Genomic DNA, 13,189 nt, shown 5'->3' with positions numbered 1-13,189 from the left:
GCACTCTTTCTTCATTGAGCAAACAATAGAAGAGATCTTGGCAATAGAAATAAAAAGTGCCAAATGTACTGTCTTCCGGTAGCACTGCAAGTTGCTGTAGAAAGGTGCTCCTCTCCAGATGTTTCAAACAGCTGCTTCTAAAGTTGACAGGGAACTAGGATAGCTCTAAACCCCAGGAGCTGGGCTTGGAATGCTATTCTTAGAATACCTAGGGAATATCTAAGAAGCCTCTTGTCTTCTTATTCCCTTTGCAAGTAAAAATGTTGGGCTTTTCTTTTTTCTTTTTTTTTAGGTACTCAGATATCAAAGTTTGGGTTTGTTTTTTTTTTTTAAAGAAACTTAGTATTTTCACTGGAAGTGTTGTTTTGACAGTTGTATTCCATTAGAACTGTGCAATTCAAGCCAGTGGAAACTAATTGAAAAATTGAAGTTTGCTATTGTAGATAATGAATTAACCATTTGATATGAATTTGAAGTAAGCTTTGGTGTATATTGCTGACTCCTTTAGCATGGACTACTTTAGAAATGTTTTCTATTTTGACTGGTTCAAAACAATACTGAGCATTCTAAACATACCTACTGAACATACTATACATTGCTGACCTTACAGTTTGAATCTAGTTCTAGTCATACTACATTATAAATCATGAAAGTGTTCAGGCTTGGAGGGTTCAGGCTCAGGAGGCCATCTAAACCAGCTTCCCATTCAGAACAGGATAGCACTGCCTTAGGCATGGTCCAGCGGTCTTGAAAACCTCTCAGGAGTACATTGGTCTTACTTTTCTTTTAGTCCCTATTTTGGCTTGAGGTTTTATTTTGTTTAGTGATCATTTACTAGAGAAATCCATATCAAGCATGAGACAGAACATAAAATGTATGCATTTTGGAGCTAAGCACCTACATTAGATAATGAAATGGCACTTGGCTTTGAATATGGGAAGTTTGAAAGGAAGAAAAGCCAGTCCTAGTGGACTGTTAATCAGCTGGGGAGCCAGTGATATCAGCTTGACTGATGGGCCAGCTGATGCTCAGTGCACACTTGGAAAAGTTGAGTACTGCTCAAGGTTATAGGACTTTAGCTGTTCCTCAGATTTTAATATTGCTTAGTGGGAAGCATGCCATATGGCATCACTGGAAGAAGTACTTTAAAAAGCACTGTTTGATTTATTTGTTTTTCCAAGTAATTTACTGTTAAAATATGCAAATATGCAACATTTTTAATTTCTGTCTCTATTTGCTGGGGTGTTTTCTTTCTAGACCTACTCAGGCCTGTTCTGCGTGGTAATCAATCCTTACAAGAACCTGCCCATATACTCAGAAGAAATAGTGGAGATGTACAAAGGCAAAAAGAGACATGAAATGCCCCCTCATATCTATGCCATCACAGACACAGCCTACAGGAGCATGATGCAAGGTGAGTGCTGACTGAGATAATGACTCTTGTTGAAATCACAAATCAAGGTTGCAGTCAAAACACTGTAGGAGAACAACAACTCACTGCTATCAAAAGGCATTATTGTCCTTGCTTACAGACACTACTTGGTACCAGCTTTTGTGTTCAGGTGAATAGCTTTCTCCTGCTCTAGTTGATTGAAGAACCTTATAAAAAGTCTGGTGAGAGCTAAATTTGACATAAAGAACAGGCTGGTGTGAATGTGTGGGGTTCAGAGAAGCAGGCAATGAGAACTGAGGTAGAAAATTTTCCATCTCAGTGATGAGCTTATGAACTGAGACAGCTGTAGGTGGGCAGGTATGTGTATTGTTTGATAGAGGCTTGTAACAAAAGCCAGCTTAAAATCCAGTTGCACAATCTGGTTGGGGGGAACAAGCTTAGTATAACCTATATTTCAAAATGTGGTGGTCAGTGGTAGCTTTACTGTCAAGACTTGTTTTGCTTATATTCTGACTTCGTTAATAAAACTCACTACCAGGAAATATTAAGTACATCTGTTCCCTTTTCATGGAATAAAAGAAGTGGATAGACCTATTTCACTTCACATTATACAACTGTGAATCAAGAGTACTATGGATATTATCTGCTACCTGTTTATCGCTTAAGACCTTCTAAATATGGTACTCTGAATGCCCTGTGCATATTCCTGGTCTTTCACAGAGTCAGTGGTGGCGAGTGTGATGCTTGGAGAGGTTCAGGTGTGGAGGTATTTTGTGCTTTACTTCCTGTTTGTACCTGGGTTTTCTGAGGAGGCACACTTTGTAAGGTTTAAAGGGTGTAAAGGACAGTTTGATTTGGCATGCCTTTATGAATGTTACTGCATCCTTTTTGTTGCCTAGAAATGATTAAGGTCTTTGTTCCTCCTAGATCTTGTCACTAGCCTCACATTTGTGAACGAAGTCCAGATATAATGAAATCATGCTTTAAAATTCTCATTAGTCTCAGTTTGAGTTCTGCTTTTCACCTGCCCTTGCTACCACTTGCACCTCCAAGCATAGGAGGACTATAATAATACAGATTCCCGGAGTGGAAAGAAAGAAAATCTCTATCCACTCACCTGTCCTAGTGGCTTCCAACAAACTTGGTGTGGAGAAAGCTGATAAAGTTTGCTAAAGCTTGGTGCCATGCAGAGCAGAGCACAGGGGTGAGCTAATGTATTAATCTGTATTTATAAAAGCCTAGGATGGAGAGGGGTCAGCACACAGACATGCTGAAGTGGACAGGTGGCAGTCATTGGTGGCAATTTGTTGAAGATGTGGCAGGTCTCAAAGAAATACAGACATACTTCTGGTGTGTTACTCTGAAATGAATGCTGTATCCAGAAGATAAAAACCCATGAACCTGGACCTCTAAAGGATCTCATTTCCCCTAGAGAAAGACTGGATCTGCCATGATGGTCAAGAACAATTGCTCCACCTGTATTATACATGGCAGAATGTTGTCCATATACCTCATTACACTTTTCCTTCTTTTATTACTTCCTTCTCTCCATTGCCTCTTCCTTGTTAGCTCAAGCACTAATTTGTATTTTTGTTAAACAAGCCATTGACTTAACTGTACCAAAATTCCTGTTCCCTAGAAAGAAATCTTTTCTACATAGAATCAGAAACAGTTTCTTTGCCGGTGTTGTGAGGAGATTGAAAAAGTCTATTTCCCTTATACTTGAAAGTGCATGTGCCTGCATCTTGTCCTTCATCCATGCCAAGTGTACCAGTATGTGACAGAAGATACCCAAACATTTCAAATCTGCATCAGGGGAGAGGTGACCTTGGTCTGATGGTGGTTCAGGGGTAGTGATTAATCTATGTGGGTATTTTCTTTCCTGTTGAAAAGAGGAGGTCTGTCAGACCACCGCTTGGATGATGTCTAAAACTTGGAAGTCCCAGACTTGACTTGCTTTGTTGTACAAAGCTGGAGAAGCCCTGCCTCTGTTTTCCAAGCATGGGAAAGTTGCTATGAGGTCTGCTGGAGTGTTTGCCTTTCCCAGAACAATTCTAGCTATGCTGTATTCTCAGCAGTATTGGCAGTGTAGAGGTTTACCCCAGCTCTTTGCCTAGTTTAAGGTACCTTGTTGCTGACTTTCTGGAATGCTTGTTGATGTGACATCATTCCCAATTAGATTTTGAACTAGCCTGCCTTGATCTATTTAACTGGGTTTGGAGAGTTTTCTGTGTGGCTTCACAGGTACCTTTGTGTGCTACAAGACCCTCTAGAGATTGTTTAAGGGTTTTTTATTGCTTTATTTCCTTGTTTCAAAGGGTAGCAATAGCATTCCAGTGTCTGCTACTGGGAGTGAGGGTGAGTAGTAGGTTGTTGCAGTGTCTCTAGTCCTGGCTAGCCTGGAGGGGAATGGAAAGCAACATTCCTATTCCACTTTCTCGGTTTGGTTTGGTTTTGCTCAGCGGTGGGGGAGGTTTGGTGCAGCAGCCAGTGGTATGGCAGGAATCTGTACAGAGAATAGAAGATGAAAGGGTCGGGTGCTCCACATGAGCCAGAGGCATTTAGGATTAGGCTGCCTTCCCTAGGTTACTTTCAGAGCCCTGAAGACTGGGAATCCTTCATGGCCTGGAAAAGGATAGCAAGCTGACTTGACTCTGATTTCTGTCAGCATAGGGTATAGTTATCTCTTAAGCTGACAGTGTGGAAAAGCTTTGTGTGTTAATTGATTTGGGATCATATTTTTCTTTATTTTTTTGTTGGTTTTCAGTCAACTTATGGTATTCGAATAAGCAAGGCTTTCAAAGGGATAGTTCATCAGGAAGGGAGAGGAAGATGAGAGTTTTGTTCCAACCTCTGCTAATCCACAAACTATTTAACCCTTTTCAGGCATCTGTGCTGATGCACTGTGGGTGAGCTTTGGTCTTCTTTTTGTATCTTCTGGTTACTTCATTGACAGAAATGCCAGGGCACTTAGGTATTCCAAGAGATTATTTTGGTTTTTGTTAATTTTCACTGGAAGTACTTTGTTGAAGAAATAAAATGGTGAAGGATATGTTCAGAGTGGGCAGTTTGTTGTTATTGGGTTTTTTTCCCCCTCCTTTCTCAGACCCAAGACTGTGACTCCCAGAAATGAGATGAAAACATTATATTGCTATGTATTACCTGGAGAGACTTCCTGTGCTTCAAGAAAAGAGCTCTCAAAAAAGTGTAAAATTTTGCTTTTAGAGAAAACAACCATTTGTCTTAATGTTTCTGGTCCCTGGGTAACCTTGATGCCAGAAGACTGAGATCTGCTTTCAGAAAAATTATTCTTCTGGTGCTGAAGATTGAAACACAGTGCCTGCAAGTGGAGTGGTGTCTTGAGCAAACAAATCATTATTCTAATGCAGCAGATGTATACTGAGGAGGTACATTCTTTACCCCAATTCACAGTCTCCAGGGCCTCAATTTAGAAAAACATTTTTTAAAGCTGTTGAACAGCACCTGTTTGTCTATTTGGAATGCACATGGAGAACTTTCTGTGTCAGATAGTGATAGAAGATAGAAATTTCATTGGTATCTGGAGCATGGTATCTGTTTTAATGTCCTGAAAAGTATCTGAAACTTCTGTAATAGGTTAGGTCAGTATGGCTATTCTGGTCTACAAAGCTTGGACCTCTTCAACTAAGGTAGGAGAGGGAATAGACAGCACATAGCTAATGAATGTATTCCATCTCTTTTCTTATCCAGTTTTCTCCACATTACCTGAGGGCTCCTAATGTTTCACCTAACAAAACTGAAAATCATTGAGCAATGGTTAAACCCTCCTTGACCTTGATGGATTAGTCTGCAACGAGCCTGTGCAGCCAGAACTGTGCTGGTGTTCACTTGGAAGTTAGGTAGTCATTGGGTTTGGTGTTTAAAAAAAAATAATTCTGAAGCACAGTAACTTCATGATTTTTTTAGTGACCTTGTTACAGTAAGGGAGGAAGCACAGTGTTACATGTTGTAAGACAAATCACTTGCTTTGTAGATCCTCACATGCACCTTGGGACCACTTGTGATTTTCACAAGACACTCATCTAGATCTATAGAATATAGACCTTCAGATGTTTTGTTTGTAATTCTTAAATGTTTGCATGTTTATCTAAGTTTCCAAACTAGCAGAACTCTTCTGTTTTAACTTGCTGCCAAATAATTTCTCAGCTTGCTTCTTAACGTGGGGCTGCTGTGCTGCACTGTATAATGCCCTACTACACCAAAGTGCATCTTTCTTTTCTATGTAATATTCTGTCAGTGCATCTCAATTGAGACCTGCTCTGATTAGGTGGAGACACACATCTCTTTCAAGTTGCATTTAAAGGTCAAATTCAATTTCCATTAAAATCTAAAAGAATATAGCCTGTGGTTTCACAAGTGTGTTTTTCAGATTTGTTCAAATTTCTCATGCAAAGGGCAACATGAAATTTGGATGCTAGTTACAGAGGATATTTGTTTTGATGCAAATGGCAAGAAAATATGTACATTGTTTCTAATTTCCTGAAGAAATGTTTTACATGCTTTGAATTACTTGAGATTTCTAAATGCAGCTCTAAAAATCTGTGTCTTGAGATGCGGTTTTCATGAGAATAGGGAGCTAAAAAAGAGTCTGGTTGCCCACTTGTTTTTTAGTAAGTTACCACACCCTTTTTTGCTTCATTCCTGTAAACCAGAGCAGGAGTTCTCTGGCAGTCACTTATGTAATGGTTCAGCCCCAGTTGTCAGTCTCCCTGCAGTTCACTGTTTTAGTATCATGAGCTGCCTGAGCTTTTTGCAGGCTGTATACTAGTTTTTCTTTTCCATCAGAACTTCATAAACATTTGCATAACCTAAAATTACAGCATACAACGTGTTTTCTGCTATCTCCAGATCCAGTTAAGGAGTGCTAGAGAAAGGGAGATATGGGCACTAGTCCAAAAATGTCTTGAGGGAATAAATATTTGCATTTGACCCTGTAGAATACGTTTCATTTTGAAAAATGAAATTTACTTTTCTCCTTGTAACTGTTTTCAAACTTCAGCTAATGCAGCGCTGAATTTTGGTACTAGAGTATTCCTGCCAACTCAAGTTTCTCATGTTTGATTTTTTTTTTTTTAAACACTTTGAAGCCCTATTGTTGAGAGCTGTCTTGGATATGCTATGTTTCTCCTTCATTTGATTTCTCTTTTCTTTCTTTTTTTACTTGATGATAGTTGTTAGCATTTTGAAACTTCTCTGTAGTACGTTCTTTAGATGCCAATGCAAAAACAGGTTCTTGGGCTCTGTTCTGGTGTTCCCCTGGAGTGTTTTTGATCCCATTCAAGCCAGCATGTAGGTTAAAGCAGCACAGTGAATGTACCTGATTAGGTCTGATGCCAGTGGGGTTGTTCGGTGTAGCACAGTGTGTCAGGTCCCTGCAGCTCCTCCTGTGTTAAGAGCCCTGAGGAAAGGACACGGCATAGGATGTAAAAATTACGTTGATATTGGAAGAGAAGTTTGAGGAGGCAGTAAAGAGCTGAAACTACTGAGTGGTCGAAGCACTTAGATGCATTTAAGAGTAATTCTTGCTTTAGGTCAGCTCTGTATCTTGGCCAGCCCAGCCCAGGTTGGGCTGCAGGCGTGCAGCGGGTGCTGGGGAGCAGCGCAGTAACGGGAACGCGGAGGGGCTGGGCTGCTCCGGCCTGCCAGACGCCCGTGGTTAGGAGGTGGGTGGTACCCTGAGCTATGGTTAAGCTTTTAGCCTTAGTGAGTCAGCTATAGGCAGGGGACTGCAAGCCGAGCCTTTGCCTTTCAGCTCCACTTCCTCTTAGCTGCAGAGGTGATGTCACCATTGTGTGAATGCTATATTACTTCTCCTTTTATGGAGATGAACAGGCTTGAAACGAGAGTCACTCATGCAGAGGAAGTGGGTGATAAAGGCCTGGTAGGATGTTCTGCAACTCAGATGTAGAGCTTAAATTGCACATTCTCTTCTAGCCTTCCTAGCCTTTTTCTTCTCTCATCCCAAAACATTTGAAAACAAAATTCGAGACTTTGGAGCTGTATTAATTTATCAATTATGCCAATATATTTGACCACAGCAGTTCAGCATTCATTCACATCTGTTGTTTTGCAGTAGTATATTTGGTTGAGTACTTTCTATGTACAAAGATGTCTCTTTTTGTGAAAATAAATTTTGGTTGAAGTTTTTAATGTAAGCTGAAGCAGTCAGCAGTCTAAATGCAGTGTTTTATTCTTAGACTAAAGGAAGTCAAGAATAAGTTACATATTATGTTTTTTTTTTACATAGTAAAATTAATCTACTGATCTTATTATACCATACTGCTGTATAGTTTAAATTTGAAGGATATTTTACTTCCTGAATTTCTGGATGTTTGAGGCTGCTGTGTCTTGTGATCACTTGAATACTATGGTGATGAGAGCTGAAGAAGAGCCCAGATAAAAAGCTTTCCTTGTCAGCTGGTTTGAAATACAGAACTGTTGCTATAATTAACTAATGAGTTGTTATTCTGGATTGTTTTTAATAAGTGACTCTGTTCAGGATTGAAAAGCAGGTGCAGATTTCTTTTAATCAGGCGTTTCTTGATTGTGTTATTATAAGCAACTGAGTTTATGGTACCCAGCACATTCTCTTTTGCTGAGTAGGTTGCTTGCACAACTGACAATGAAGTAAAGGCAAGTGCTGACTGAAGTAGCACAGTACGCCCATGTTGAATGATGCTTTGAAAAAAAAAAGGGGGGGGGGGGGTGTGTGGAGGTGGCCTCTTGCCTGGACAACTGAATTCTGATTCATGATAGCACAAGTTAGTATCATATGGAGAACGGATATTGGCATTTGAAACTGTTCTTAATTTGAAGAGTATCTACGAGCTATGCGTTGGATGTGTTAGCTCTCTGCCCCTTTGGTGGCTCCAGTTTCCTGTTGCTCAACACATTATTTGAGTTGTCTGTCTATACACAATTAGAAGAATTCCAGCTATCCCAATGACTGCTGCTTTGCAGTCCTGGGAAAGAATTTCCCCCGGATTGCAAACAGGAATGTTGCCTTTTATGGCAGTGTCTGCGTGCTCCCGGAGACTTGCCTGCACTCGCAGGTACGTTCCTGCTGACTTAAAGCAGAGGTGACTAAGGCAGCTGCAGTGGGCCACCAGAAAAGTATGTTGGGGGAGGAAAGCTTCATGCCAAGAGGATTTCGAACACCGTCTGTGACTTTTCCTGCCTGGCCACCTTTCAATACCTTGCTTTGTGTTAAGGTGGGGGAAAATCCTGTGCCTTGCCCCTTTGAGACTCCTTAAGGTCAATCCAGGGTGCTGTGGCTACCTTGCCTTACTGGAAAAAGGCTGGAGAGAACTTCTCAATCAAGTATGAGAAAACTTGGCAGGATCGAGAAGTATTCAGTGCCAAAGAGCTGCTTGGTGTTATTGTCTGATGTTGATCATCTCTTTTTCTGTTGGGCAGTCAGTTTATCTGTCTGCTTACTGGTATTCTTTTTGCTGGATCATCTCTAGGATGGAAATGGGAAGGCAGGTGCTATTCAAGTGCCTGGGGCTCCACTGCCTGTTTGAGAAGCCCCACCTCATAATTCCAGGATCAGGGCTGGTTAGCAGCAATAAGGAGCTCCTTATTTAGAGTTATCTTTTTAATTTTTTTTTTATTTCTCTCAGATAACTTCTTAGAAGAGCCTCTCTAGTACCTGAATTTGAGCATAACCTCTTTTGGACAAGTGAACTGTTTGTTTTTATTCAAGCTTTTGAAAGTCAGATGTTATTCAGAGGCACAGTCTTGTCCTTTCACATACCTGCTTTGTGGTGCAGAATTGTACTCAGGTGTTGTACTACCGAAGAATACATTTCCTTAGGCAATCCATAAATGAGTCATTAGTTATTCCCCTGATCCACCCTCAAAGTGCCCAGTCATGCAGAGGGCTGGCATGTGCCTGCTGAGTCCTTGACCCACTGGGAACCTGAATGTGTGAGGTCTTTGGAGCTGGCTAACATCTACTCTTGGCCTGGCCTTCAGCAAAAGGAGTGTGTATCTCAAAGGCAGTGAATAAATTCAGCACTTGAAAAAATGAATATGCAATTTAAGTAAAGCTGCAGTATCTAGTTTTGAAGGCTTAAGAATTGGCTGGTCTAAAACTGTTTGAGTGGTGATTTTCTTCTGCTTTCCTTCTTCCAGCCTTGGGGCTGATCAGCTCTTTCTGAGAACAGTATTAGCAGGGTAATGACAGGTAATATTCTGAGTCTCAACAGTAAAAAAGCAGATTGTTTTCCTCTCGTTTTTTGTGCTCATCTACATACAATCAGTTTCCAGTAAAGACGCTTAAGAGCAGGAGCTGCGTATATGTAGCATGTGAACCTTATGCTTCCATTATTGGCTTCAGAATATTTTAAGATGGAATCTCAAACCTGTTAGGTTTGCCAGCTTTCCTTATTTCACATAAATATGTGCAAACTGAGTGTACGGGAGATTTTTCATGATGAATGTGGCATTCATGACATTAGTACTGAAATGCTAAATGCGCTTGCAGCAGCAGTTTTTAAGGGTACAGAAAGGGATTTCAGGTACTTGAAATCTATCAGACTAGAAAGCCTTCCCTAATTACAGCTCAGTCTCTTTATCTTGCACAAAACAGCTTGAATGGTGACTTAATTATATCATCTAAGTACTGTCTGGTGGGAAGAATACTGAGTGTGCTTGGTTTCTCTAAGCTATGGGGAGAAAGAATAGAAAGAACCAGTAGCTAAAATGTGGAGATAGTCACATAAACATACTGTTGGCGGTCACTAATTACTGAAAAAAAAATTAGGAGAGATCCAGTGAATTGCATACTGTCATGGATGTTTGAGGCTTTCTTTCTCTCTCTTTAGAGGGTAGATGTTAGTCCAGTGCAATGTGTAGAAAAAGGAAAGTGGCAATGTCTGAATGAAATCGTAACTGCTGCTGTGTTACTGAGCTTCTCAGACTGAATAATCTGGGAGTCCCTCTGGTCTTGATTTAAAAACAAACACACACCTAATATCAAACCAAATAAAAAACCCAGCCTAATGGGGATTTTGAGTTTGGTGGCAGAGTGTGTTCTGAGTGCCCCAGTGGCTCTTGTGGGCTATCAGTCAGTGGCTTGCTGTGCCCACCTCTTCCATGTTTCACTGTCTCTGTGATGACTACACTGAGGCTGTGATGAACAGCTACTGAGGCTGTTCTGGTGTAGACACAGACACTCTCCAGTCTTCCTAGTGCTCCCAGCTCATTCTTGGTGATGTGAAGGAATGGTATGGAACATGGGTTGGGGGTAGGTGGGCACAGGGTGGGGTGCAGGGATGAAAGTGAAGCAGGGCAGAATCGGTGGAGTGTGTGCAGGAGCTTGTGGGATGAAGGTGTGGTGGAAGGACTGGTCAGGACTGTACATAATGAAGCGGAATCATAGGTGAATGCTGACAGGAGATTAAAGATGTGGGAGAAGATAGTGGTGAATGGGCTGCATGAATTAAGTTCTGTAACTGGAAAGATATCCACAGCTGGGAATTGAACACAGGCATTAGTATGTCTGCTGGTATGTCAACATGGAAAAGAAAAGGTTTCTATTGTTACTAACTGCTGTGTTAATGCAATAGGGGATGGTGCCTCAAACAATCAGCTGTATAGGATGTAGGCTGCTGCACAGTGTTTTTAGTTTATGGGTCCAGTCTATGCAAAATAAGCAACAAATATTTTGTCACCGAGCCTCCAGTGTTTGTTTTAGTCTGAAAGCATCTATTTGATGTGAATCTTAGACACTTTGGGATTTGTAACAGTTGCTGTCCCACTTTTCCCCTACCTCTTCAATTTTCACTGTTCTGCTGATAACTTCTGTAATTCAGTATGGGCCTACTGTAATAGGGGCTGAAGAACAAGTAGATGCACATCACACTGTAGCTGTGTGGTAAAGTATCATTCACTAGGAGACTTCTCTAGTGTTTGTAGAAAAATTGTAATGCAAATTATATTCCTTCTGGATGAAGAAAACTAAATTGCTGTGGTGCCATTATACTTTGGCATACAGTAGGACGTGGGTGTCTTGCCAGAGAAGGGGTTACTTGGCTTTGTTTCTGAAGATAGTTGTCAGTGTTTACTAGTTCCTGGTGTCTTTGGTATTAATTTCATTCTGTCAGAGAAATTTACTTTCAGAGTTCTAGTCTGACTACTCTTTTAAAATTTTTTCTAGATCGAGAGGATCAGTCCATCCTTTGCACGTGAGTATTTCCAATTGTCAGTTTGTCTGCATGTCAAAGTTTGTGTTTTTACGTTCTTGGTGGAAGGAGTCTCTTAATGTTAAATGCTGGTAGTGGAATTACAGAATTAGGTAAAAATGGAGAGTCAAGGAAAGTCCCAGTACAGTTCCTCCAATATGTAATTCCTTCTTCAAAATAATATTTCTAATAAATGGGGGAAGGGTGGATTTGAAACAGCCCCTGTGCTCAAACTACTAAAGAAATACAGCTTTGTCAATGGAAAAGGCTTGGAGTGATCCTTCAGATTTGATGCAGCTGTTACATTTAAGTACATGCATACTGATGAGGCTGATAGAGTAACAGATACTCTTGATGCAGCAGTTTGTCTTCTAGACACAGTAAAATTGATTGGCCCTCAGCCATGCTTAAGGAATTGATATGTTTCTTCTTGCTGTCAGGACAGTTCTGTTTGAAAGATTTACTTCATTACCTTTCACCCCAACCTCTACAGCAGCCTCCAAGCTATTCCTCAGCCACTTGACAGTCTTTGTATCCAAGTGACTAGAAAGTGTAGTTCTTTATTGCCTTCCATGTTGCAGTCCAGTTGCAGCCCAGCTTTTTTCCCTTGGTTTTAAGGGAGGTGCTGCAATGGCCAGAATGCAGTTAAGGATGTTGGTAGCCCTTTTGGGATTAGAAATATGATAATGTCGCCTTACATCTTGTTTGTGGATAACCTGCAGATTTTTCTTTCTAGAGGTGAATCTGGAGCTGGTAAAACAGAGAACACCAAGAAGGTCATTCAGTATCTGGCTCATGTTGCTTCCTCGCATAAGTCTAAAAAAGACCAGGTAAGACCTAGGTTTAATGATGCTTTATTTCTTTGCTGACTTTGGATACTAAATATATACTGGCTGATATTGGTAAAAGACATATTGCTCAGCAGAAGCTTAGATGTTAACATCTGTCAGGGGATTGAGGTGGTCAGTGAACTATGAAACAGTAAGTCTGTCAAAAATTGCAAGTCAGGGAACACTGTTCAAAGTCATAACTCCTTTGAATTCGGTGGATCTACAGTGGGCGTAAACTCATCCACAACCCCTTGGATTTGTGGGCAAGTGCATGGGCCAAGAGCTGCTATAAATGCATCACCTGTACTCATGTTTTTCACATGGATGTATTTCTTTTAACCAGTCTAGAGAGTTTAAAACTGATCCTTCTGTGGAGGAATTCTCATTTCTTCTGTACTATTATAGATTAGGTCTGGCCATTACATTTTCTGTCTCAAAACGGGAGAATACATTGATAGGCTAGTCGACATCGGCTGAAAACTTAGAAATGGTAGGAAATCATTAAAAGGGGGGAAAACAGCCAGCTGTTAGCAGCACGTGAGAGGAGGGTGGTGATGATGGTGGGAGGACTTGAAAGATGTCTCACTTATATTTTTTTCCCCCTCCCTCTCCCCCGATGGACTATTGCCGAATTCTTCAGTTGTATCCTCGTAGGTGAGCTGCACGTTTACTGCACGTTCTGCACCAGGAATGCATTTTCTGTCCCATTGTGTGATTTTTTTGAGCAGCTTTTCACTCCA

General features: G+C 40.8%; 1 protein-coding gene across 1 annotated transcript in view; it reads left to right on the top strand.

The window, feature by feature from the left end:
• The window catches only part of LOC131591577 (myosin-9), a 70,257-nt gene that overhangs the window by 19,589 nt on the left and 37,479 nt on the right, over positions 1 to 13,189 (top strand). The window contains exons 3-5 of the mRNA XM_058862401.1: positions 1,258 to 1,414; positions 11,595 to 11,622; positions 12,356 to 12,449. Coding sequence (XP_058718384.1) covers positions 1,258 to 1,414; positions 11,595 to 11,622; positions 12,356 to 12,449 — 279 coding nt within the window. The remainder of the gene's footprint in view (positions 1 to 1,257; positions 1,415 to 11,594; positions 11,623 to 12,355; positions 12,450 to 13,189) is intronic.

This window comes from Poecile atricapillus, chromosome W (genome assembly GCF_030490865.1).
Source record: "Poecile atricapillus isolate bPoeAtr1 chromosome W, bPoeAtr1.hap1, whole genome shotgun sequence".
Classification (NCBI taxonomy): Eukaryota; Metazoa; Chordata; class Aves; order Passeriformes; family Paridae; genus Poecile; species Poecile atricapillus.
The sequence above is the reverse complement of the archived record's forward strand: the minus strand, read 5'-3'. Positions and strand labels throughout refer to the sequence as shown.